The following is a 22,146-nucleotide window of genomic DNA, read 5'->3' as shown; positions in this document are numbered from 1 at the left end:
ACAGATATGATTCCATCTGTCAGGCTGGGGTAGGACGGATGAGACATGGCCAGGAAGGTCAGCTGAGCGGGGTCATGGAGGGTGTTAAATGCCAAGTAGAGGGCCTGGTGTTTATCTCATGGTCATTACTACCCCAAGTCTGTTTTTTTTTTTCTACTTAGGGTGTCATTAAAACTACAACCAGCAGCTCTTTTCTCTGGGATCTATCGTGATAGGGGCACTGGGCTAAGTGATGGGACAAAGTACCTGAGCTTCCAGGCTTGCCCAAGTCTGGAATGGACAAGGCTAGGACATTGGGTGACCATAATCCATGTGAGGAGGATGTGCTTGGGTCTTTCAGTATAAGGTGAATGTTTTGAGTCACCCTCAGTCTACACATTGCAGATTCTGTATCTTTGACCCCCGAGTTTGGTATCTGCACCTCTTTGATTCTTTCATCCCCACTAAGTGCTGGTCACTTAATCTGCTAGGCCTCAGGCCTTCCATCTTTCTGTCTGACTCAAAGTCAAAATGAAAGTCCTAAAAATACTCATTGGAATCTCAAGGGAACTGGGCTCTGTGTTTATGAATCTGGCTAGAAAGAACATGAAGTCTGAGAAACTGCTGATGGACTACTGGTCTGTTTCCAGAGCAGGAAGGGAAGTTTAAGTGGCCTAGCCATACATTCTGTTTGTGTGCAAGGTCTCCTAGGATGTAGGCCAGCAAGTTGAGTTTGCTACTTGCTTAAACCCTGGCTTGGTAGAGATCTCCAGGGGCCAGGAAACTTTGGCCCTAGGTGCCTGAACAATAGTTCTTTCTTTCTAAGTCCACACCTACCTTGAATTTTGATGATCTGTTGGACTAGCTTGCCTCCCTCCCTCTCTTCCCCCTCCTTCCTTCCCTCCTCCTTCCCTTCCTCCCTCCTTCCCCCCTCTCTTCCTTCCTTCCTTCTTCCTCCCTTACCTCCCTTCCTCCCTTCCCTTCATTTTTCATATTGGGTCTGGTCATGCACTTCAAGCTGTTTTAGAACCCACTGTGCACTCCAGTCTGGACCTCTTAAGATGCTTGTTGATGCTCTTGCCTCAGACTCCCAAGTACAGTCCTTACAGACATGTGCTCCTAAGCAGGGCACATCATCTTTAAAAAACCTTAAAATGTGGTGGAGGAAGAGAGTTTGGAACACTTCTTTCCCTTTCAATCTTCCTTAAGAAGGGGTCTGGAAAGATAAGTGGCCTGATGTTGGTGCTGGGAAAGTAGTAGCCCAGGATAGCTCCACTTGTCCCATGTTGATGGTGAACTCTTCTGGGCCCAGAAGGGTGGGTACAATTCAGCCCATGTGTGTAACCCTGGCACTGTGCTTGCACAGTGATTACATGCTGTATTAATTCACCATCTTGGCCCTACGCCTGGCACAGGTCTGGGCACACGGTCAGGTGCTTGGACTGTTTCCCCAAATGCTTCATCTTTAATTAACCTCAAGCTTGATCTCCATACATCTCATGCCATACTCTGCCCCAAACAGGGGAATCTGGCCTGTGTGTTTCCAATTCCTTTACACTTATCTCATCCCAATAGCGCTCTGCACGATTCGTTTGATGTCTAACTTCTGAGCCTGCTTTAAAAGTCAGCTAAGCCCCTTCCCGCTCAGCAATAGGAAGTCACATTTTTTTGCCAAGGATAAACTGACTCCAGTCCTGGTTGAGGTCAAGTTCAGTTTACAGTGTGGTGCCCATGGGACTGGCGGGACCTTGTGAAGCAGAGTTCTAGAATCTTGCCAGGTCTCAGGCTTAAACCTGTCCACTGGGGCAGAGCTGGAAAGAATTCTGCTGCTTGCCAGGATGCCCGTGGGACCCCTGACTATGCAATGAGTTGCCCAGAGTCCTGCCATCTCAGAAGGGCGATGTCTGCCAACCTAAGCATGGCGGTGCTGTAGCCAACCAGGCGCCATCAGGCCTGCCAGGGAAACCCATGTGCAGTGAGGTGAGAGAACGGGACCGGAGTCAACATGCCTGTCCCAGCTGTGCCACTTTGGAGAGGCCTTTCCTCTTTCTGGACCTTAGCGTTATTCTTACTGTTGTTGACAGGTAAGGGCTCTTTTCTGCTCTCAGGATCTAGGACTCCTTAAATAATGAGCCACAAGTCTAGCTTTGGCCCACTGTGTCCTCAGTCAGCCCCCGGGGGACAGAAGGCTTCTGTGCCTCAACTCCCTGCTTGTCCATGCTGGCTCAGCATCCTGCTAGGGGCCCCTGGCTGCAGAAGCCAGCAGGGGGAGCTGAGGAGTTGGCTTCCTTGTCTGCCATGGGAAGCCTGGGAGGGTTCCAGTTTGGGAAATCTACCTCCCCTGGTTCTTCTCCTGCCAGAAAGAACAGGATTAGAACACAGTTTATGGAGCAAGGGCATTTTTTGGTATCACCCTGATCCAGGATTGGGTAGAATGTACACCTTGGGTGGATTTTCCCCCCTCTTTTGGAGGTTCAGCCTTATCATTGAATTGGAGGTCATCACATCACACAGCAGGCTTTCGGCAGGTGGCTCTCTTTACCACTGTCATTACCACAACTGGAGGCTCCTGTGCTCCATCGCCCCTAAGACTGTTCTGTGTCCACCTGGGCCCATTCCTGTCCTCTGCCCGGCTCACTTCCCAGCCCTAACCAGGTTTACCAGCCCCTCTTGAATGGAAGCTGGATCAGTGACACTGGAACATAGATCACCCACTTGCTTTGTGACCTTGGGTAACCCCATTCACTCTTTAGGTCTCAGTTTAGCCATCTGACCACAGGACTGGGTTCATCTCCCACAGTACCAGTCTCCCACTTTAATGGAAAAACCCACCAGGAACCTTGGAAGGCCAGTCCACAGACACGCGGGACTTCAAAATAGCAGCATTCTTTTCTTCTTTTTTCTTTCTTTCTTTCTTTCTTTCTTTCTTTCTTTCTTTCTTTCTTTCTTTCTTTCTTTCTTTCTTTCTCCTTAAATTGTCTTTCCAGGGCCTGGAGAGGGTTAGGGAGGATGGCTGGCCACCATGCCTCTGGCCCTGAAATTTAGCCTCACAAAATCTGGGGCTGCCTTTCTGCCTGCCCTCAGAGGTGCCTACAGTGGGAGAAGTCAAGCCCTAGTAGGAGGCTTGGGGCCAATTCAAAGCCACTTGTCTACACAGGTCACAGAGGTCATGGGAACCTGGGGCTCCTTCCCTGGGTTGGTGTTTGGGACTAATTCAGGGACTATAACATAGGCTACATAAAAATAGTTTTATCAATAGAATAAATACATTTTCTCTTTTAATATGGACACATATTTTACAAAAGAGCCCCATAGCACTATGGGAAATTAAGACCTTCTACAAAAAAGAAGATGTAACTTGAGTACAATAAAGCTCTAGTGTCCTAAGGTCCCTGTCCTGTGTGAACTGCCTTGAAGGTGTTAGCACCCTCTGAGGTGGTGTCAGATGGTGGACACGGCCACAGACTCCTGTGGTTTCTCTGACTTCTCTGCAAGGGTGGTCGAGGTCAGGAAGGCCCAAGGCTGTGTAGTAGGAAGGGGGCTACAACGGAGGCAGTGATGGCAGGGAGGAGGCCCAGTGTAGGCGCTGAGCTGCTGGGAGGCCCCACAGGGTCCTGCTGCTGGAGCTGGTGTGAGGACTTGACAAAGGGCTTGGTGGTTTCGGAGCTGGGGGTAGGCTGGAGGGGCAGCGGAGGTGGCGAGATCATAGTGCTGCAAAGAGGAAATACAGGGACCGTCAGCAGCCTCCTCCTAGGAAGAGAGCTCTGGGCTTAGCTCTAGCTTTAGCAGGTACCTTAGGAGAGAGGAATTGTCTGGAAACCCATAGCTGGCTCCACTGACCCCCAAGGACAGGATGGACCCCCATGTGACCAATCATGAGGGCAGGTTCCAGGCAGAAACAACTGCAAAGTCAACTGGAGTCTCCAGAGTACAGCTTCTGCCTTTCTCCTGATGGTCTACACCTTGTTGTTCCACGCAAGGTTGCTGAAGGTGGCAGAACACACACACACACACACACACACACACACACACACCCTTAATTTTCACCACATCATCTTATCTGCCATGGGAGGATCATCCCTCACACCAGCTGTTCAAATAAGATTACCATCCTCACAATAAGCCTTCGAAATGAGTCTTATCACCTCCTTTCAGCAAGGTGGCCTCAAAGAGGCTACTGGGTATCAGGTTCTGGGGAAAAGTAGGTTTGTACACCCATAGGGCAGGACAGGAACGACCACTGTCTCTCTGAGATGCAGTCATAGTGCTCCTACTGAGTATGTTTGCAAAACCGGGGTGGGGGTGGGGCTTCCACAGCACATTTTAGCTCACAGAGACGAGTGAGCTCTGTTTCCTGCCATGCTGGCCTTCAGCCACATGGCACCGGTCACAATCTCACTGTACTGTTTTACATTACCTTATCCCCATCATGCCCCACTGCCTTGCTGTTATTATCACCACTAGAGACTTCCCTCTCTCTCTCCTTCTTGAAGAGTGACGGCTCACCTAAGACACTCTTCACTTCCCACGAACCTCACTGCCATAGTGGGGCATTTGTTCTATGAGAGTTAAAGGTTTCAATCTGAGGAGTCTTACAACAGTGCTAAGCCCTGGGAGATGTGGGAAGGCTTCTCTTAAAAAATTATCGTTAATATTTTTATTTCTCTGCTCTTCAACTAACAACATCCTGATTTACAGTGTACTTAAGAGCAAAGGCAGTCATCACATTGAGTGACTTTTCTGTGCCATATTTCAGCTTCTCCTGAGCTTGAAGGAGATGAGGATTCTTAGCGAGGTGAGATGCAGTGGGGTCGACTGCTTCTGTGGCAAGAACCCTGAGCATTAGTGAAGCACACTATTTCCTGGGTAAGACCTTGAACACTGATGTGGGGGTCCCAGGGTAAGACTGAGGGCTTGTTGGTTGTAGTCCCTATTAATGCCTGTGCCTAGAAGTCATTACCTCAAATTTTCTCTCCCTCCCTCTCCCTCTCTCTTTCTCTCTCTGTCTCTCTCTCTTTGTTTGTCTCTGTCTGTCTCTTTCTGTCTGTGTCTCTGTGTCTGTCTGTCTGTCTGTCTCTCTCTCTCTCTCTCTCACACACACACACATATCCATGCCTCAATGCCATTGTGTGTCCCAGCCTGGGTAGTTGAGAGGCTCTGAGGGCTGACTTCAGGGCAGTGGGCCAGGTGCCCTGTGAAGTGGCTGGAGCCAGGGTTCAGGCTGTCCTTTGCTAGGGGGGGCAAAAACCAAATGGGAATTATGTCTCACAAGGCACCTATAGGTATTTTCTTTCACACTTTGAAAACTAAAGATGAAAACTCTCCCTTGGAGCCCAAGTGGGGTTTTTATTGCTTGGAAAGAGTCCCAGGAAAATGAAGTGGGACGGGGGAGGGGAACAAGCCCCTAGGAGTGCAGCCTCCCTCCTTCCTCCCAGCTTACTCTGCTCACAAGCTGGCCCCCAGTCCAGGTCCCCACCCCCCTTTCAGGCTTATGTTGGGGAAAATTGTCTCATGGCACAACGGTTTAGAGGCCAAACCAAACACACTGTACATTCCCAGGCTCTGCCGACGACTGGCATGGAGGGGCCAAGTCTGCTCTGAGCTGACAGGACCCCAAGTGTGGGAAGGCCCCTCTGGCTGGCTAGAAGACAGGGCCCTGAGCTGTGTCCTCGGCAAATCTGTAAACTTGGGCCCATACTCTTTTCTAGGTCTCAGTTTCCCAATCTACACAACGTGGTCTCAGGGACTTTGATCTCTTTTCCAGCAGTAAAAGCCAGAAGTAAGACCACAGGCAGAAGTCCAAGGAAAAGTACAGACAAGTGAGGCTAGTGCCAGGGGTGCCAGGGATGAAGTCTGGCAGGAGAGGTCTGCAGGAGCCCTCCAGGCCTCGGCACTGGGCACCACGGACATTAATTCTCTAGCTAGTATGAGAAGCGGTGCCTAGCTGAGGGCACAAGTGCGTCTTTTACTCTTTAAGAACTAAATATGAAAGCTCCCGTCACCAGCCGCAGAGAAAGCCCTCGGCTGGAGTAGAGTCTCTGGGAAGTGATGGCGGGTGGGTAGTGAAGAGACCTGCCTCCAGTTACTTCCTTAGAGACCCTCAGAGAGATGCAGGGGGCGCCACCCTTGGAGAACTCAGAGCTTGTATGCTAGGATCCTCCGTGCCAGCAGCTGGAGGAGAACTTGTGATTCTCAGCTGGACTTTGGCATCTCGGACCAAGAGATCAAATGGAGGCAAAGCTACCTAGCTTTACTGGCTGCTTCCCTGCTGTGTCTGCTCAGTACCGGGGCCTTTACATCTTGTGCCATGGTCTCCTTCTGCAGGGATGCCTTCACCTTTGCCTCCACCTTACAGATGCTAACCATCTGATGCTTTCTATGAGCTTCACAGTGGGCCCGAGGTGGAAGGAGCTTTCCATCCTGAGGTGAAAAAATGGGCCCACAGATGGGAATTTCCAGAGCCTTGTAGAGCTGAGGTTCCTGAGCTTTCTTAGTGACAATACCTTGGGTGCCATCTGTCACTGTCCCCAGCAGTACTAATCCACAGTAACAGGTGACAGGTGAGTACCCAACATGTCTTTGCTAAATTGGGGGTGGTGTTTCATAGACCCTACCAAATGGCTCATTGACAACTTTAAGCCTAGGGCACACTGAAGCCTGGGACACCCCAGACCAGAGATTCTGGAAATAACTACGTTAGCAGTAGCTATGCCAGGGTCAATGCTGGACTGATATAGGCTTTACCAGCAGCTTCTTACCGTCAGAACCCTGTGGGGTGGGACTGCAGCATTACTCTGTCTGGTTCTTTCAGAGATTTTTTTTTTTTTTTTTTTTTTAATAATTGAATGACTTCTTCTCCAGCCCTCACGGGGCAGTTCAGTCTGGCCTTGCAAGGACACTGTAGCTACCCTGGGACACCCCACATTGTGAAGAATGTGAGAAGAATGCCCTGAGTGGGGGAACAGTGGACAGGAGGCCTGCAGAGCCCTTCTGGAGGGGCACTGTGCTTCCTCCCATCTTCGAGAGCTTTGACATGTGCACCTTGGATGGCCTGTACTTGCCTAGTGTCGCTCACCAAGGTTCTATCTGTCACATACTGATGCTCACCTCTGAGCCTGGCTTTAACTAATGTCCAGGAGTCAGAAGGTCCTCTTTCCTCTACATCTGTGCACCCTCAACAATGCTTCCAACTCAGATGTGCCAGCTACTGCGCCTCCTTATTTCTCTCTGTGTCCCTCCTTTCCTCTGTCCCTCCCCTCTCTCTTACACACACACACACACACACACACACACACACACACACACACACACACACCTGTGTGCTTAAAGACCCGGGGACATGGAGAATGAGAGTTGCCATAACCTCCTGAAACTAGCCAAGGGCCTTATGCAGCACAAGGCGTCACCAGGATTGTCACAGGCCCATGTTTTACAGGAATGGTCTGTGCCTTGGCTTGCCCTGCTCACACCTTTCCCTGTTGCCTGTCTATCTTGTGCTCAGAGGTAAGGGATTCCTGCGAACGCTCTGCTACCATGCATCCATCTGTGGACACACCAGCCCTCTCCACGGGTCCCCATAAATCATCCTGCCACAGGCAGCTGCTACTCTAAACTTCCTCCACTGTGTTTACATCTTGGGGTAATGAGGGGTGAAGGGAGGCCAGCCTGCTCCAGGTGGTTTCCCAGCCAGGCACTCACATCCTGCATCCCCGATTCCCTCTTCCTTAGGCTCAAGAGTACAGTCAAAGACACCTCCCCTAGTGAGGCCTTAGGTGACCTGGAGCCACCGAAACCAGATCTGTGTTCAGAATCCCCCAGTCTAGAAACAAAGGCAAAGAAATGTCCTGTTGGCAGTGGTGTCAAGATAAGGGGTCCCATGGGTGGTTGGGGCAGGTGGGAGAGCTTGGCCAGGTGCAGATGAGAAGAGCACCTAGAGCTAGGCCTGGGTGACAGTTCTGAGTCTCTGTCACTTAGCTTGTTCACTGATCTGGATGACTCTGAGTCCTTCCCTGCAAAACAGGCCTGCTCTGTGTGACTCCTGATGGGACTGCGATGCGATGGGTGTAAGTAGCACAGTGGGAGCTTTACAAGGGTCCACTGGTGTGCTACCCTAAGCAGAGAGAAGCAAGAACAGTTTGGTAGAGGGAACAAGGCATAGCCTATGACGGCATGTAGCCTGGTGAGGATCCGGAGGAGGTGGAAGGCAGAAAAGGAGGTGAGAACCCCAAAGCAGGCAAGCGCCCCCTTGTGGGCCACTGCAGGATTGCTACTGATCAATGAGGTGTGCAAGGTGAGGCCAGAGACCAGAGTCCCCCAAGGGCCCTGCTGTGGGAGTGTGTGTGGAAGATGTGCAGGAAGAGGCAGGGGTGAGGGCTGGCTCTCGTTGGATTTAGGAACAGAGTGAGAAGCAGAATACAGCAAAATTCTAAGGAAGGTGGCTTGTCGGAAGGGCTGCACATGAGCTCCATCTTTTCCTCTGCCCCATCTCAGAAAACTGGAGATTTGGGGACTCTGGGAAGGTGGAAGAAAGCCTTTGAGTGTGGGAGCCTGTGCCTTGCACTTGGGCTTCCTGGAGAGCACAGGGCCTGCTCTTTTCCAAGAAGCAGTGAGAGACTTTAACAAACTGCTCTTTGGTGGAGCCTCCTCTCCCAGCCTGAGCAGAGGAAGGTGTGTCAGCCAACCTCAGTCTTACCTGTTGGGGTGGAGGAGGCTCCCCACTGCCAAAGAAAAGCTGCTTTCTTTCCCTGAAGCCAGGGTCTGTTTTCCAGATCTCATGTTGTGAAAAGGAAACTGCCCAATGCCATTTGTCTACATTTTGCTTTCAGATACAGTTAGAGGCAGGGGACTCTTTGCTGGAGCTGACAGCCTAGCCCCCTGTTACTCCATGAGTTAGATTCCTCTACTGACCAGGGCTTTGACTAATCAGACTCTTTGGAGCTTCTATTGGACTGCTGGTAGCCTGCAAACTTTCCCACAACTGAAGGACGCAGCTGTCTAAAACTCTAGGCTCCAGTACCCAGTTAGGCTGGGTAGCTCATACTGGGCGCCTGATTTTAGTGTGTCTCAGCCACTTAGCAATGCCCCTGCTGTGGGAGGTAGGGTTGGTGAGGTCTCTGCAGAAGTACATTCTCCAGTGGCCCAGGGAGGCACTGGCACCAACACCTAAATGCTCAGGGCCTTTGATGCCTACTCATTGTCAGTCTTTTTATGATAGTGCATGATAGGTCCTTTGTGACAGGACATGAACTACATCAATCTTTGGTCACTAGCTCAGCTACCTGGCTATAGAAGAGCCAGGAAGTAGAAGATATCAGCCAGTCTCTGGTTCCCTGGGTGGCCTGGGAGAGTACCATTGGTTCCGGACATTGATCATGTTCATAAATGCACAACTAAGATCCAGACAGGGGCTCTGGGTTCTGAGGTTCCACTGTCTAAGCATCAGATCCAGGACTCCCTAGTGCAGTGAGGAGGACCCTGGTCCCTTCCTCAGACATTCCCTAGTGACAGTATTCACTATGTGTAGAGATTTCTGCACACTGCTGACTTAGGGAAATTGCTCTGGAGAGAAACTGAGTGGGAGAGGGGAAGATAGACAATCTTGGAGCAATGGGATCCTTGGTGTCAGCCCGAGGCAGGAGGCGGTGTTGACAGGAGGTGCATGTGGAAAGGGGGGGGTAGCACCTCAGGATGTGTTCTGTACCTGCCTGCTTAAGCAGGGCTCACACGTCTGAGCCACAGCATGCATGGCCTGGTACTCTTTCCTCTCACGGGGTGGCCCCTCTCCCCCACTAGAATCTCCCTGCTATAGTGACACTGCTCACACTTTCCCAGCATAGGGGTCTGACATCTTCCGAGATACCCAGCCTGCCATGATTGCTCCTGCTTCACCAGTCCACGGGGCACATGAGTCAGGCGCAGGCCTGGCATGGCAGACTTTTGCTAGTGGCACCAGAGGAAGCGCCCACTTCTTTATTTTGATTTTAATAGATTAACTGATTAATTACCAGCAGTCTGGGGGTTGAGGCCAGGGCCTTGTACATACCAGGCTGGTACTGCATCATGATGTTTCATCCTCAGACTTTTTTTCTACTTTTAATGTTGAGATAGACTCTCACTCATTGCCCAGGCTGGTCTTGAACTTGTTATCTTCTTGAGCCAGCATCACAGGCTCAGGCCACTTTTAAACTGCAGAGAATTCTACCTGCTCTTATGCTGATAATAAAGCCTCAAAGAGAGATGGGAACATGTTCTATACACCCCTAAATTGCCCATGGAGATCCTCAGGAGTCAGGGGAAAGCCTGCCTCTAAGTGTCCACTCTGACACCTCTGTCCCTCCTTGCTCAGAGCAGGGCCTGTGGCAGTGCACTAAGCCCTAGGAAAGGCTGACAATGAGCTCCTAGACAAGCTGTCCCCTCCCTGCTCACCTGTCCTCGATTCGGACCCAGAGGTCATTGAACTGCCTTGGCCGCTGGTGCTTGTTAAGTCTCTTCCGCCACTTCTGCCTTCCGAACTCCTCTAGCTGGCTTAGGCTGTCGGGGAGCAGGAGGTGGGGAGACAGGACTGGGTCTTCCTCCTCGGGAGGGGTGGTGGGAGTCGCTGAGGTCGCTTCTGGGACTGCCACTGCCGCTGGGGTTGCTGGAGCTGGGCTGGCAGGAGAGGTGATCTCAGGAGGGGGAGCTGGGCTCCCAGCAGCAGCAGCAGCAGGACTGCAAAGGGGAACAGAATGTGAGTGTGCCATGCATACAAGGGAATGCAGAGGGGATGTCTTCAAGGCCAGGGGACTCCGGAGTTTCTCTGCTGAAACAGGCTGGAGGGACCCAGGGGAACCACTGTCTGCTATAGAGACAGAACACTTATTCTTTTTTTTTTTTTCATCTTTTAGTCCATAGATTCCCCACAGCTAGCATTTTCTTCTGAAACTATCAGCAGTGACGTAAACAGATGCCCTAGCCCCTGCCTACAGCTCATACGTAAAGTGAAGACAGACTAAAACGCACAGACTATCAGTTGGCCACACTGCTGAGGAGGAGAACACCAACACATAGCAGAGATTAGGTGCAAGAGCAGAGAGATGGGTGTAAAATGAGGTCTATGATCATATTTGAACTTGATCACGGTTTCACTCAGCAATGTTTCTGACAGAGGGATTCTAGGAGACTTATCTAACTTTGCTGTGCCTCAGTTTCCTGTTCTGTAAAGTGGGGATGTGATGGTTTGTACCTCCAGGGGACACTGTGAGGTTATAGGTGAACACAGATGAGGGGTTTAGAATAGTGTCTGGCAGTAGTAGGCAGCCCAGGACATTGAATAGTTAATGCTATTCAGGCTGCGCCTGTTATCAATTCATCCAGCTGTCTGTTCACTGGATGTATATTGATCATCTTTTGAATGGAGGTGGAAACAGGGCTAAGTCACTAAGCTCAACCCGAAGGCTGATAGAGACAGTCTACAACCCATGTAACAACTCATGGGTTGTATGAATATGTATGAGCAGTGCTCTGGGGAAGAAAGGGGATAGAGGAATACTGTTGCCTGTTTCATCAGAATGGCATGAGTGTGAATGAGCTGAGGACCCAGCCCAGTGTCTGGTGCCTACCAAACTTCTCTGACGTGAGCCACCCAGCAAAAGAACCTGACTATGCAAGCCCTCAAGGGTCACTTAGTCATGTTTGTGGAATTCGTGCTCTAAGTAGGGTATGCCTCTCATCCTGCAGACATTCTTCCTTTTATTCTTTGCTTTCTGTGGCCCAAAAGGAATTCCTTGGGGACATCTGGCCCTGGAGGGTTGGGAGTGGTTTTAGGAATTGTGTCCAAGCAAACATCTTGTGAGGGAAAGGGAGGTGGTACCCGGGACTGAAAGCGGTCTGCCCTCCCCTCCACACACTGCAGCCATGAGTGGGTGAGGGGCTTCACTCTCTTTCAAGAGAAAAAGGACATGGCTCAGCTCATCCTCTCCCAACCCCCATGGCAACTCCAGACTCCCAGGGTCTAAGCTATTGGAGATGCTGCAGCTGTTGAGGAGATAATTCAAAACAGTCAGACAAAAAGATAGCTACAGGAAGCACCTGTGGCCAAGGATGGCTTTTATTGTTGCTGCCTCCACAGTATTTCCACCCCCTCTGCTCTGCCAGTTCCTTCATTCCCTGTACAGGAGACGGAGGCTGAGAATCCTCTGAACGGAACCTCCAGCGAGGCCATGGGGGCAGAGAAGGGGATCTCCTCCTCTAATGCCTGAGCTCCAAGATGAATAGAAGCCTGCCCACCTCCCCCGCCTTGCCTGGCCACACACAATGAGCTTCAAGCAGAATGTCCTCTGGGGTGTGGGCAGAAGGTGAAGTGAGAGAATAGGAGAGGACTAGAGGAGTGCCTTGACCCAAGGCTACCTCCATTCCCTACCCCTGCCCTAGCCCCCTCCAAAACAGCAGAGCTCACAGGAGGCTCAGATGTCATCCCGCCACTAGGGTTCATAAGTTCCCATAGAAATCACATAGAACTAGGTGGTATGGTATGGAGCGGCCTGTGCTCTGGGGACTGTCATACAAATATGCCCTGCAGGTGAATTCAAGTTAGGCTCAGATGTCCCAACAACATCAGGAATATTCATAGTTCCTGCCTTGCCAGGCTCTGACTGTGAGTTAGAAGCACCCAAAGCCCTATGCAGAGTCAGCAGCCAATATCACTTGTCTGCTTGGCTGGGATTAAAGAAAGCTTCCTTCAGACTTTGGGTCCTGTAACCATAAGGATAGGGGTTGAAATCACAATGGGGCCACTCTTGTGGGCTGGTGAGAAGGTTCCTACATAAAGACTGGAGCATGAATCTCTGAGTTTGAGGTGCCTGACACTGACCTGAGAGTTTCAGGGGATCTGAGATCTCGAGCCTGGTTATTAGCTGATGCTGGTGCTGTAGATGCTCAGCTAGGCAGAGCTGATCTCCATCCTTGGGAAAAGTCCAGAGTGGGGACTGGTAGGGTGAGGTAGAATAGGAACCCACACAGAAAGAGGTTAGAAGAGTGGCTCTGTAGGCAGAGTGGGGGTGTCCTGGCAGGAAGGGGTTCAGCCCGAGGAAGCAATGGAGCAGGTTCAGGCTGGAAGCAAAGGACCATGAACAGAGGGGCAGCATGCAGTGGGGATGGACTCAGGGAAGAAACCAAACTGTAGCCTCTTTTTCCCATGGGCCCACCTTCATTCAGGGCCTGTCTGTCCATTGACTGTCTAAGGAATAACTGAAGTCACCTACGCCACTGTCCAATTTATTTGCATCTGAACGTCAAGATTTGTTATTCCACATTCTGCTCCTGTTCCCACTGCACCACAGCCTCCCTCTGTCTGGCGCTCCAAGGCCTGGTTCAGTTTGTTCTCATGAGACCTTACCTCATAGCAGTCTGTTTCACAGCTCTACCCTTAGGCCCGAGCAGGTCGTCATGGGCAGCGAACATAGCTTGCAGTCAGGCAGCAGTACGCGAGCCTGCTCTAAAATGCCAACATGTACCCTGATGCTTACCCGTGGATGGCTTGCCCAGCAGGTGTGTGGTCCACCTCCAGCCCTGCCTGTCTTAGGACATCGATGACAGTGTTGTTCCCCAGAAAGTGACCTAGAACATAAGATGCAGTGTGGTCTCAGCCATATGCCAGGTTGTCATCCAGAAGATAGATGGTCACCCCTGGGGTTTCTGTCTGGGCCAATGAATTATACCAGTGGAGGTCCCCCAATGTTCTTCAGGATGGGTATTGAGACATAGAATGCCTGCACTTTAGCAATAAGGTTTCTTCAAATCCAAGTCAGATGTACACCTAGTTCACTCTGCCTGTATCCACATCCCAGCTCTGATACTCACAGGCTGCACCTCTGCATGCTCCAGTTTCCTCACCTGTAAAGTGGGAGTGATTATAACTAACTGCTCTAGCCTGTGAGGACTCCAGAGAACAGGGGCTAGTGTACAGTAATGGCTCCCAAATGCTACCTATTTCATGACTGTGCCTAATGCTAGTAAGCTAACCCTAGTGCCTGCTCACTTGGAGTGGGGAACCTACAACGGTCATGAAAGGCTTAGCACCAAGAAAGCCCCAGCTCCAGCAGATCTATGGCTCTTCCTTGTAAATCCTTCCAGCAACTCATGCCTCCTTTCCTCAGTTCCCAGAGAGCCCAACAGGGGGCAGAGGCCACCTTGCCACAGCCTTACACATGGCCAGGGTCTTACACATGCTTAGCATGTGCTGGGTGGATCTAAGCATCTAGACCCATTTCTTCACCATCTACCCATGGAGGTCTAGGTACTAGAGAAGCCATAAAACCTCCCTGAATGTAGGACCCAGCAGATATTGACAGTGACCTAGAGGAGATGCCTTCTGAGATGGCCTCCAGAAGGATGTGTGTGTGTGTGTGTGTGTGTGTGTGTGTGTGTGAGAGAGAGAGAGAGAGAGAGAGAGAGAGAGAGAGAGAGAGAGAGAGAGAGATTTCCATCTCACCTCTCAGGTACTATTCATGCTCTCATTCTCTCAGCAAGCATACATGGTGTATCTGTTTTGTATGAGATACCATACATACATAGGTGGATAATTCAGCCCAGGGCCCAGAAGAAGGGAGGTGGCCTCCCCTTACCAGGGTACAGACAAATGCCTGTACATTTTAGGCTCTGATTAGGAGAGTCCTGTGGAGGCCAAGTGACTGTGGACGTAGGAACTGTCTGGGTTAGGCCCTGTCCTCTCCCTCCCTCTTGGCCTCAGTCTCCCTACCTTTGTTGTATGAGCACTTTGCCTCGTGGCCCCACAGGTAACAACAGTTTCCTGCTCACATTTAGCTCAGATCCTGGGCACTGAAGCAGGGATTTATCCACTGTCCCCTGCCTCTGATGGCCTGTGCTGAGTGGTGACAGGTGAGAAGCAGGAAGGTCAGCACACTGACAGCCCGGGGAGGCAGAGGACACAGTGACAAGCTGGCAGGAACAGACAAGCTCTTGAGTCAGAGGGAGTCTGCGGAACATGCCCTGCACAGTGGTTGGAGCAAAGGGACCACCCTCAGCCCTTTGGTCCTCTAGTTTGACACACAGCCATATCTCCCTAGCTGGCCAGTCAGAGCTCCTGTGGTTCTACCTGGACATTACTGGAAATATCACCACACAGGGGCGGATGCCCAGAGTGCTACCCCAGCCTGTGCTATACTTCCTCTGAACCCTTGGGTGCGTAGGCTACCTTCCAGAGTCTCAGTTTTCTCTGTCAGAGGGAGGGATTGAAATGCAGGACGAACATAGGCTTCCCTAGCCCATGGTACATGGAGAAAGTTTTGTTTTAATCACGGTCTCCTGAAAAGATGTTTCCCCTCTCTTCCTCCCTCCTTCCCTTTCCCTTCCCCCTTCTTTTGCTTTTCTTCCCTCCCCTTTCCCTCTCCTCTCCCCTCATTTACTCTTTTTTCTTTACTCCTGACTCCCTCCCTCTTCTCATACACTAATGTCATTGGTTTAGTGAACACTGACTATTGCATAGCCCATGCTGAATGGTGATTGACAGCCCGAGTCCCAGTCCAGCCCCTCTGCCTCAGACTCTGGCCCTTAGGATCAGGGCGCTATCTCCAGTGCATAGGACATGCAGGAAGTTGTGCAGGCGTGTGAGACATCTACATTAGTGTGGTAACAGGGAAGACTTTCTGGAGGAGGCAGTGCTACTAGGTGAGGATGGGAGTGGGGTGGGATGAGGGGTCCAGGTGAAGGGCAGTGTGTGCAACTGGAGGAGTAATGAGGCAGGCAGAGATCTCTATGCAGGAGAGACAAAAGCGCAGGTGTGAACTGTGAAGCACAGGTTCCCCGAGATTCTGACTTTGACCTGCCATGCCGACAACAAGCCCAGAGTCTCCCCCTCAGCCCATGTGTTGGTTAGTTCCTGTCAACCCCACACAGGCCAGAGTCACCTGGGAAGAGAAAATCTCAAAGGAGGTATGGTCTGTGGGCATGATTGTGGGGCTTTAAAAAATTTTATTATTGATGATTAATGCAGGAGGGCCCAGCCCACTGTGTGAGGTATCAACCTTGGGCAGGAGGCTGTGGGTTGGACAAGAAATCAAGCCAAGTAAGCCAGAAAGCAGCATTCCTCCATGGTCTCTATTCCAGTTCCTGTCTCCAGTTCCTGCCCTACCCTTCCTAGGCAATGACTGTTACCTGGAAATGTAAGATAAACCCTTTCTTCCCCTAAGTTGCTTTTGGTCACAGTGCTTTACTACAGAAATGGAAACCAACAAAGACAGCCTATGATCCTAGCTTTCCTGTCACTGGTGTCTTTCCCCACAAATGTCAAATGAGCCTGTAGCTCTTTGGCCTAGAGAGGCAGGGGGAGTAAAAGTCCTTGGCCAGGATGCTGTCCCTGGAGAGATAGGAGTTATCACCTCCACTTGGCTCTGTTGAGCTGGAAGAGAGCAGTGGGTGCTCTCTTCAAAGCCCAGGAGGAAGGACTCTCCCAGGTGCTCATGGCCCCTGCTCTGGACAATGAGGAAAGTCCCCCTCTTTGTCCGTAGAGAACTGGTTTAATGATAAGTTCCAATGGTCCAACTGTGGTCCCCACATCTGCCCAGAAGTCATCAAGAGCTATCAGTGAAAACTCCAAATTGTGTGATGTCCAGGAGAAGCAGGTGACACCCACTGACTGTCTGAGGCTATTCCGTGGGTTGTCGGAGGGCCCAGGGTGGGCATAGCTCTATGCGGTTTCTGTGGTGCAGCCCTCAAGGGATGCTGCTTTGTTGTGAGCTCTGGGTGTCTCCCATGTCTGCTTAAGAGCCCTGGCATTCCCTCAACCTGAAGGTTTCTGAATTGGATTGCTTTCCTTAGTCAGGGGATACCTGGAGAAAGCGAGCAGGTCTAGCTCAAATTTCTACCATCTTCTCCTCTGAGCCACACTCTCCTCTCTCCCTCTCATCCTTCCTCCTGGGAGAATGGTACTTCTCCAATGCTCCTTGTCACCCCTAGGAAGGACCCTTCTATAGTATCTGTGCCCAGAACTCAGTGATGTAATCCTGAATCCCAGCCAGTGTTCCTGACATTTACCCTTTCTGATGCTTGGTCTCATGAGATCCACAGTTGGAGCTTCTTAGTGCCCAAGCCTCCTTCTGGCCTGTGCCCTCATGACCATGTCCTAAATCATCTGGTGACACCCTTGGTGGGCTTTCTTCTTCCCAGTCCAAACAGGAGCTGTGAAACCTGCCCTTGGTCTCTTTCCTCTTCGTTCTGCTCACACTTCTGCTGCTCACAGTAGTGATGACTACCTCGGTGGCCCATGGACATCTCCACCTAACCCTCACATGGAGCTCACTAACCCTGCTTACCCTCCTCTATGCTATCACCGTGCCCCTACTGGACATTGCTGCTCATGCTTCACTGGCCTTCATCCTCCCCAGTCAACAGAGACCCTGGGTGTCTCCTCTCAAATCCACTGGACCATCCATCCACCACCACCTGCAGCCACACTGCAGTACTCTTCAGCCCTTTCCAACCACAGCTAACCTGCCCTGCCCACAGCCCTGAGCTGAGTAACTCTGTGAGTGCTCTCAAAGAGCCACCTGATGGGGGTGGAGGTGGGAATATAAGTTTTCTGAGGGCGGGGCCGTGCCTGATTCATCTTTGTCCCCAGAGTTAAGCCCAAATCTGGCGCACCACCATGGCTCCACAAATGTTTGCTGAATGAATGAGTGACACAGCCTTTTACTCCACATCCTTTCCATGATCTCATCTTGTCCCCAGGAGACCCAAGTTTCCCCCATTCTTATAGCCCAGCCCTGGCCCTTGGTGACTCTCCTCAAGATCCCACCAATCCTAGGAGCTTGGCCCCTATACAGGCCAGAGTCAGGGTCCAGCATATGTTGTCCCCAGGGGTTGGCAGACAGGACTTAGGCTTGTCTCCAAAGTTGGAAATTCTGCACCACCCCCATGCTGGAACCTGCAGGCAAGGTGGTGGAAGGTTTCCAAAGGGGCCCCACAATGTTGGGGCTCAGCCTGCTTGGCTTGCCCAGCCTCCCTGGGGCTCCTGGCCACCACTCAGCATCTCCCTCCAGCATTAGCTTCCAGCTGTTCTCTGGCCAGCTCTCTGCAGGAAGACACGTTCCATTTCTCGATTGCTGAGTCCAGAGAGGACAACAGAAGAGGAAAGAGAGGGCGGGGCACAGGGAGCTAAGGAGACACAAAGAGGAAAGTAGGAAGAAAAGCATAGGGACTGTCTATCACAGGGGTGGGGGGGGAATGGAAGTGGGGAGGAGAGAACTTTAGGACCTGGGAAGCAAAAGAGAAGGACAGAGAAGAGGGGCCAGAGACCAGCTGTAAGAGATGTGGTAACAACTTCAGGGGGAGAAGAAGGAAGAGGAAAGATAGCCAGATGGGAAGGGGGGAGGGAGAAGAATATGATAGGACAGAGATGGGATGAAACCCACATAGAGAATGGAAGAGGAAGAAGCCAGGAAAGAGAGAGAGAGAGGACCAGAGTTGGCAGCAAGGATGCAGTGGGGAGATGTTCCCAGGATGGGCAGCATTAGATGGCTATCAGGAACATTCAGGCTTGGGGAGTACAGAGCTTCAACACCATGGGGCGAGGCTGGACAAACCAGGGACCACTTACAGACATCTACATACAAACAGGAAAGGGATGGTAGGATGTTTCAGAGCTGAGAAGAGGTTCCTTTCTTCTGGGTGTATGATGGACTGTGCCAGTACACAAGGCATGGAGGACAGAGAGCACAGTCTGCCGGCCCCACCTGACCCTCTAGCATGAGTAGGTAGGGCACAGCATGAACCCTGTGGCCTTGGGTAGTTTCCTTTCCCTCTTTGGGTCTCAGCTTCCCCATATGCAATTGTACCACTTGGCTTCCTGGGTCCTCCCCCCCCCCCCCGTATGGTTTCACCTGGTGGTGACCTTAATACCTTTAGAGGCCTCCAGACCACACTGTTCAATTTCATCCTCAAGGAACCACTGAAAGTGCTCCCACTTTATAGATGAGGAAACTGAGGCTCAGCAAGGGGAATAGGACTTGCCCAAGGACACACAGCTGGTACGAGGTAAGGCTTTTTGGGGCTCATCCCCAGAACTGATCCAGTTCATGGCAAGCTCCATCACTCCCACTCTGAAGTACTTGGCAGTTGCAGAGATGCCAAGATCATGGTTGGGGGCAGGGAATGGTCAGAAACGTGTGTACCTTCCAAGGTTCAGCAGATTGGAGAGAAAGTGTGTCAAGTGCTCAGCATGAACAATGCGCCAATTAACTGGGCAATTTCAAGACTGCCGTGGGGGCTGGGTGGCGGAGGAGGAGAGAACCAGATGTTTCCCCCGCACAGGCTCCAGAGTAATGCGGGTGCCTTCGGCCAGCACACATGTTTTCTCTCCAGTGAGCATGCGGGTTTCCAGTTTTCTCCTCCTGGAAGAGGCATCCCAAGTCCGTATTTATGTTCCGTCTGAAATTAATGCAAGGGAAACTTTCAAATGCGAATCTCACTGCCAGGGCCTCCGGCCGGATATCAAACCAGAGCCATGTTTGTTTTCCCTAGGAAGTGTGACAGGAGGGGTGGATAATGAGGGGCACCAGGGCTTCTAGTCTATCTAGAGCTGTGTGGAGGGGACCTGGCTGACCTGGGCTTCCTCTCCTGCTCTGCAGTCACACAGCAAAAGGCTACGCCTTCTCAGTTCACTGGGGACAGACTTGACATGGCCTGAGTAGTCAGCCTCATGCCAGGTTCTGAGACACACTGTGGTGTCTACCCAAGGGAGAGATAGGTACACACAGGACAGTGATGAAGGGACACAGGGATCAGGGAATGAGGTGGTAGTGAGGATGGAGAGGGTAGCTGTGAAGGCACAGCACCAGGGAGTGCCACAGAGGGAAGAGAAGATGCCAATGGTGACTGGTCCTGCAGTTGAATATAAAGAAAAAGAGGAGGGGGAGGGTACTGTAAGCACTGGGGTAGGAGGGACAAGCTGTGGAATTCTGACTGCTGCAGGATGGGAAGAGGGCAGACTCTAGAAGGGACCAGACAGCATTCTCCCTAGCAATTGTCTGACAGCGCTGGAGAAGCACTCTACTTCCTGAGGTGTGGCAAGGGAAACAAGGGCATCCTTGGGAGTTGGTGATGCAAGGATAGAGCCACAGCCCCTTTCCTTTTTGTAGCCTTTGCTCTGTGCTCCTATGTGGAAGCTTCTGGGATGCCAGGAATAAAAAATGAAACAGGGATGGATGAAAGACTGACTCTGCTCTGCCATCACTGTGGCAAAGGTGAACACAAACACCCTGGGTGACAAACTGCCTGCAGGCAGAATGTGCCTGTTGTGTTTGGATTAAGTTTCTCTTTCAGCTGCTCAATAGTCCAACTTGCCCATGTCACACAGGTATAAAAGGCAGAGCCGGGTCTGTGTCTAGCCATGGCTCAGGTGTGTCCATAGCAAGGCACTTGTGGAGGCAGCTGCCCTGACCATGCTCCTGTTTGGAGCAGCCCTGGGGTCTCTGTTACCATCTGACAGCTTTTAAGTGGACATCCTCCTCAGGATGTCACTCGGTGTGAATTTCCTCTTAGAAAGTGTCCTTTCCCTCATCAAGGCATCCACTTGGTTCTATAACTTTAAGCTTGAAGCTTTTAGGTCATTTGAAGCAGATGCTTTCAAAGTTAACGTTCTGCTCCGAGGTCGGGAGGCCATGTCTCCGCTGGCACCTGTCATTTGAGGGTGACTCAAGGTCACTCAGAGTGAGGTAGAAGCCACAGAGGCTTTGGCTAGCTGGTCTTGAGGACTTGGTGACCACATTATCTCAAAACCTTTGCAGGTATCTAATGCATGCTAGGCTGTGGGAGGCCAAGAAGAATCAGAGATAGAGATGGCCCTCCTCCCTCTGGTGCCAGATGACCACAGACACTGGCAATGACTGCTAGGTCTGTCCAGGCTAGTCTAGGGTGGGATCTGTAATATCCTTCATGATTTTGGGTCCCAGCTGTGACTGGGACAATCACTCTTTGTAACCCCAGGCTTTTCCTGAGGTGAGGCCCTCCTGTTGGCTAGAGACGTATTTAGGGCTCATCCTGTTTGTGGTGGTTTGAATAGCTATGACCCCCCACAGACTCATGTATTTGAATGCTTGACCCATAGAGAGTATCACTATTAGGGGGTATGGCCTTGTTGGAGGAAGTTTGTCACTGGGGGTGGGGGAGGGCTTTGAGGTCTCCTATACTCAAGCTACATCCAGTGACACAGTCTCCTCCTACTGTCTGTGGTTCAAGATGTAGACCTCTCAGCTGCCTCTCCAGCACGTCTGCCTGTTTTCACCCATGTTTACCCCCATGATGATAATGGTCTAAATCTCTGAAACTATAAGCCACCCTCCAACTCAATGTTTTCCTTTATAAGAGTTGCCATGGTCATGGTGTCCCTTCACAGCAATAAAACTCGAAGATGCTGCCTTGAGCGTCACTGTTACTTAACACCAACCTTAGTTCTTGAGATTTCCATGCAGTGCTACAGAGTTCTTCTAGCTCCTCATCTGGTGTGAAATTCTTGGAGCATTGTAGACTCCGAGGAACCAGGGGCCTGGGAGTAGTAGTGGCCATACAAGGTTATACTGCCAGTGACAGGCTGTTTAAGCTGTGTCTGGCACTGAGTCACTCATGTGCTACTCACGGGCTTTCAGGCCACTTACAGAGGGGACTCTGATACCATGGGAAATGAAGGTGCTGACCATCGAGAGCTACTTCTCAGGGGAAATCTGGGGTGTCCTACAGCCTAGTTTCAAAGGTCACACTCTAGTCGATCACTTTACTCCCTTCCTTTCCTGGCACTATCCAGCTGAGCCCATAGCTGGGATTCTCAGATCTTCTAGTGACAGCTCAGCCCTGGAGACAACCTGGGGGACATGGCCTACAGTTCCTATTGACTTCCTGTTCGAGGGAAGGCTCACTGGGCACAAGCCAGAAGGGAGTATTGCTCTGCCTGCTAGGGTGCTCTGAGTTGAGTGGGAATGGCTCTGGCCGAGGATGAGTAGGCATTGCAAAGATGGCAGCTCTAGATGCATGTGTGGTGTGGGGTGACAGTGCTGTTTTTAGCACTGTTGGAAATCCTGAAGCACTTCTGGAAGGTGTAGCCTCATGTTTGTGTTGGGAAGCAGGACAACCATGGGTGTTGTGTGTGAGGGGAAGAAACTACTTGGGAGTGCAGCCTCTATC

General features: G+C 51.2%; 1 protein-coding gene across 2 annotated transcripts in view; it reads right to left on the bottom strand.

The window, feature by feature from the left end:
- Positions 1–3,223: 3,223 nt before the first annotated feature.
- Positions 3,224–22,146, bottom strand: part of Trabd2b (TraB domain containing 2B) — a 199,797-nt gene continuing 180,874 nt past the window's right edge. For both annotated transcript variants that reach the window (XM_021200424.2, XM_029539850.1), the window contains exons 5-7: positions 13,482–13,572; positions 10,405–10,686; positions 3,224–3,690 (exon numbers count right to left, since the gene is read on the bottom strand). In XM_021200424.2, the coding sequence (XP_021056083.1) occupies positions 3,486–3,690; positions 10,405–10,686; positions 13,482–13,572 (578 nt within the window). In that variant the 3' untranslated portion in view covers positions 3,224–3,485. The remainder of the gene's footprint in view (positions 3,691–10,404; positions 10,687–13,481; positions 13,573–22,146) is intronic.

The sequence above is a fragment of the Mus pahari genome, chromosome 6 (assembly GCF_900095145.1).
Source record: "Mus pahari chromosome 6, PAHARI_EIJ_v1.1, whole genome shotgun sequence".
NCBI classification, from domain to species: domain Eukaryota; kingdom Metazoa; phylum Chordata; class Mammalia; order Rodentia; family Muridae; genus Mus; species Mus pahari.
This window is presented reverse-complemented; position numbering and strand designations above follow the sequence as displayed.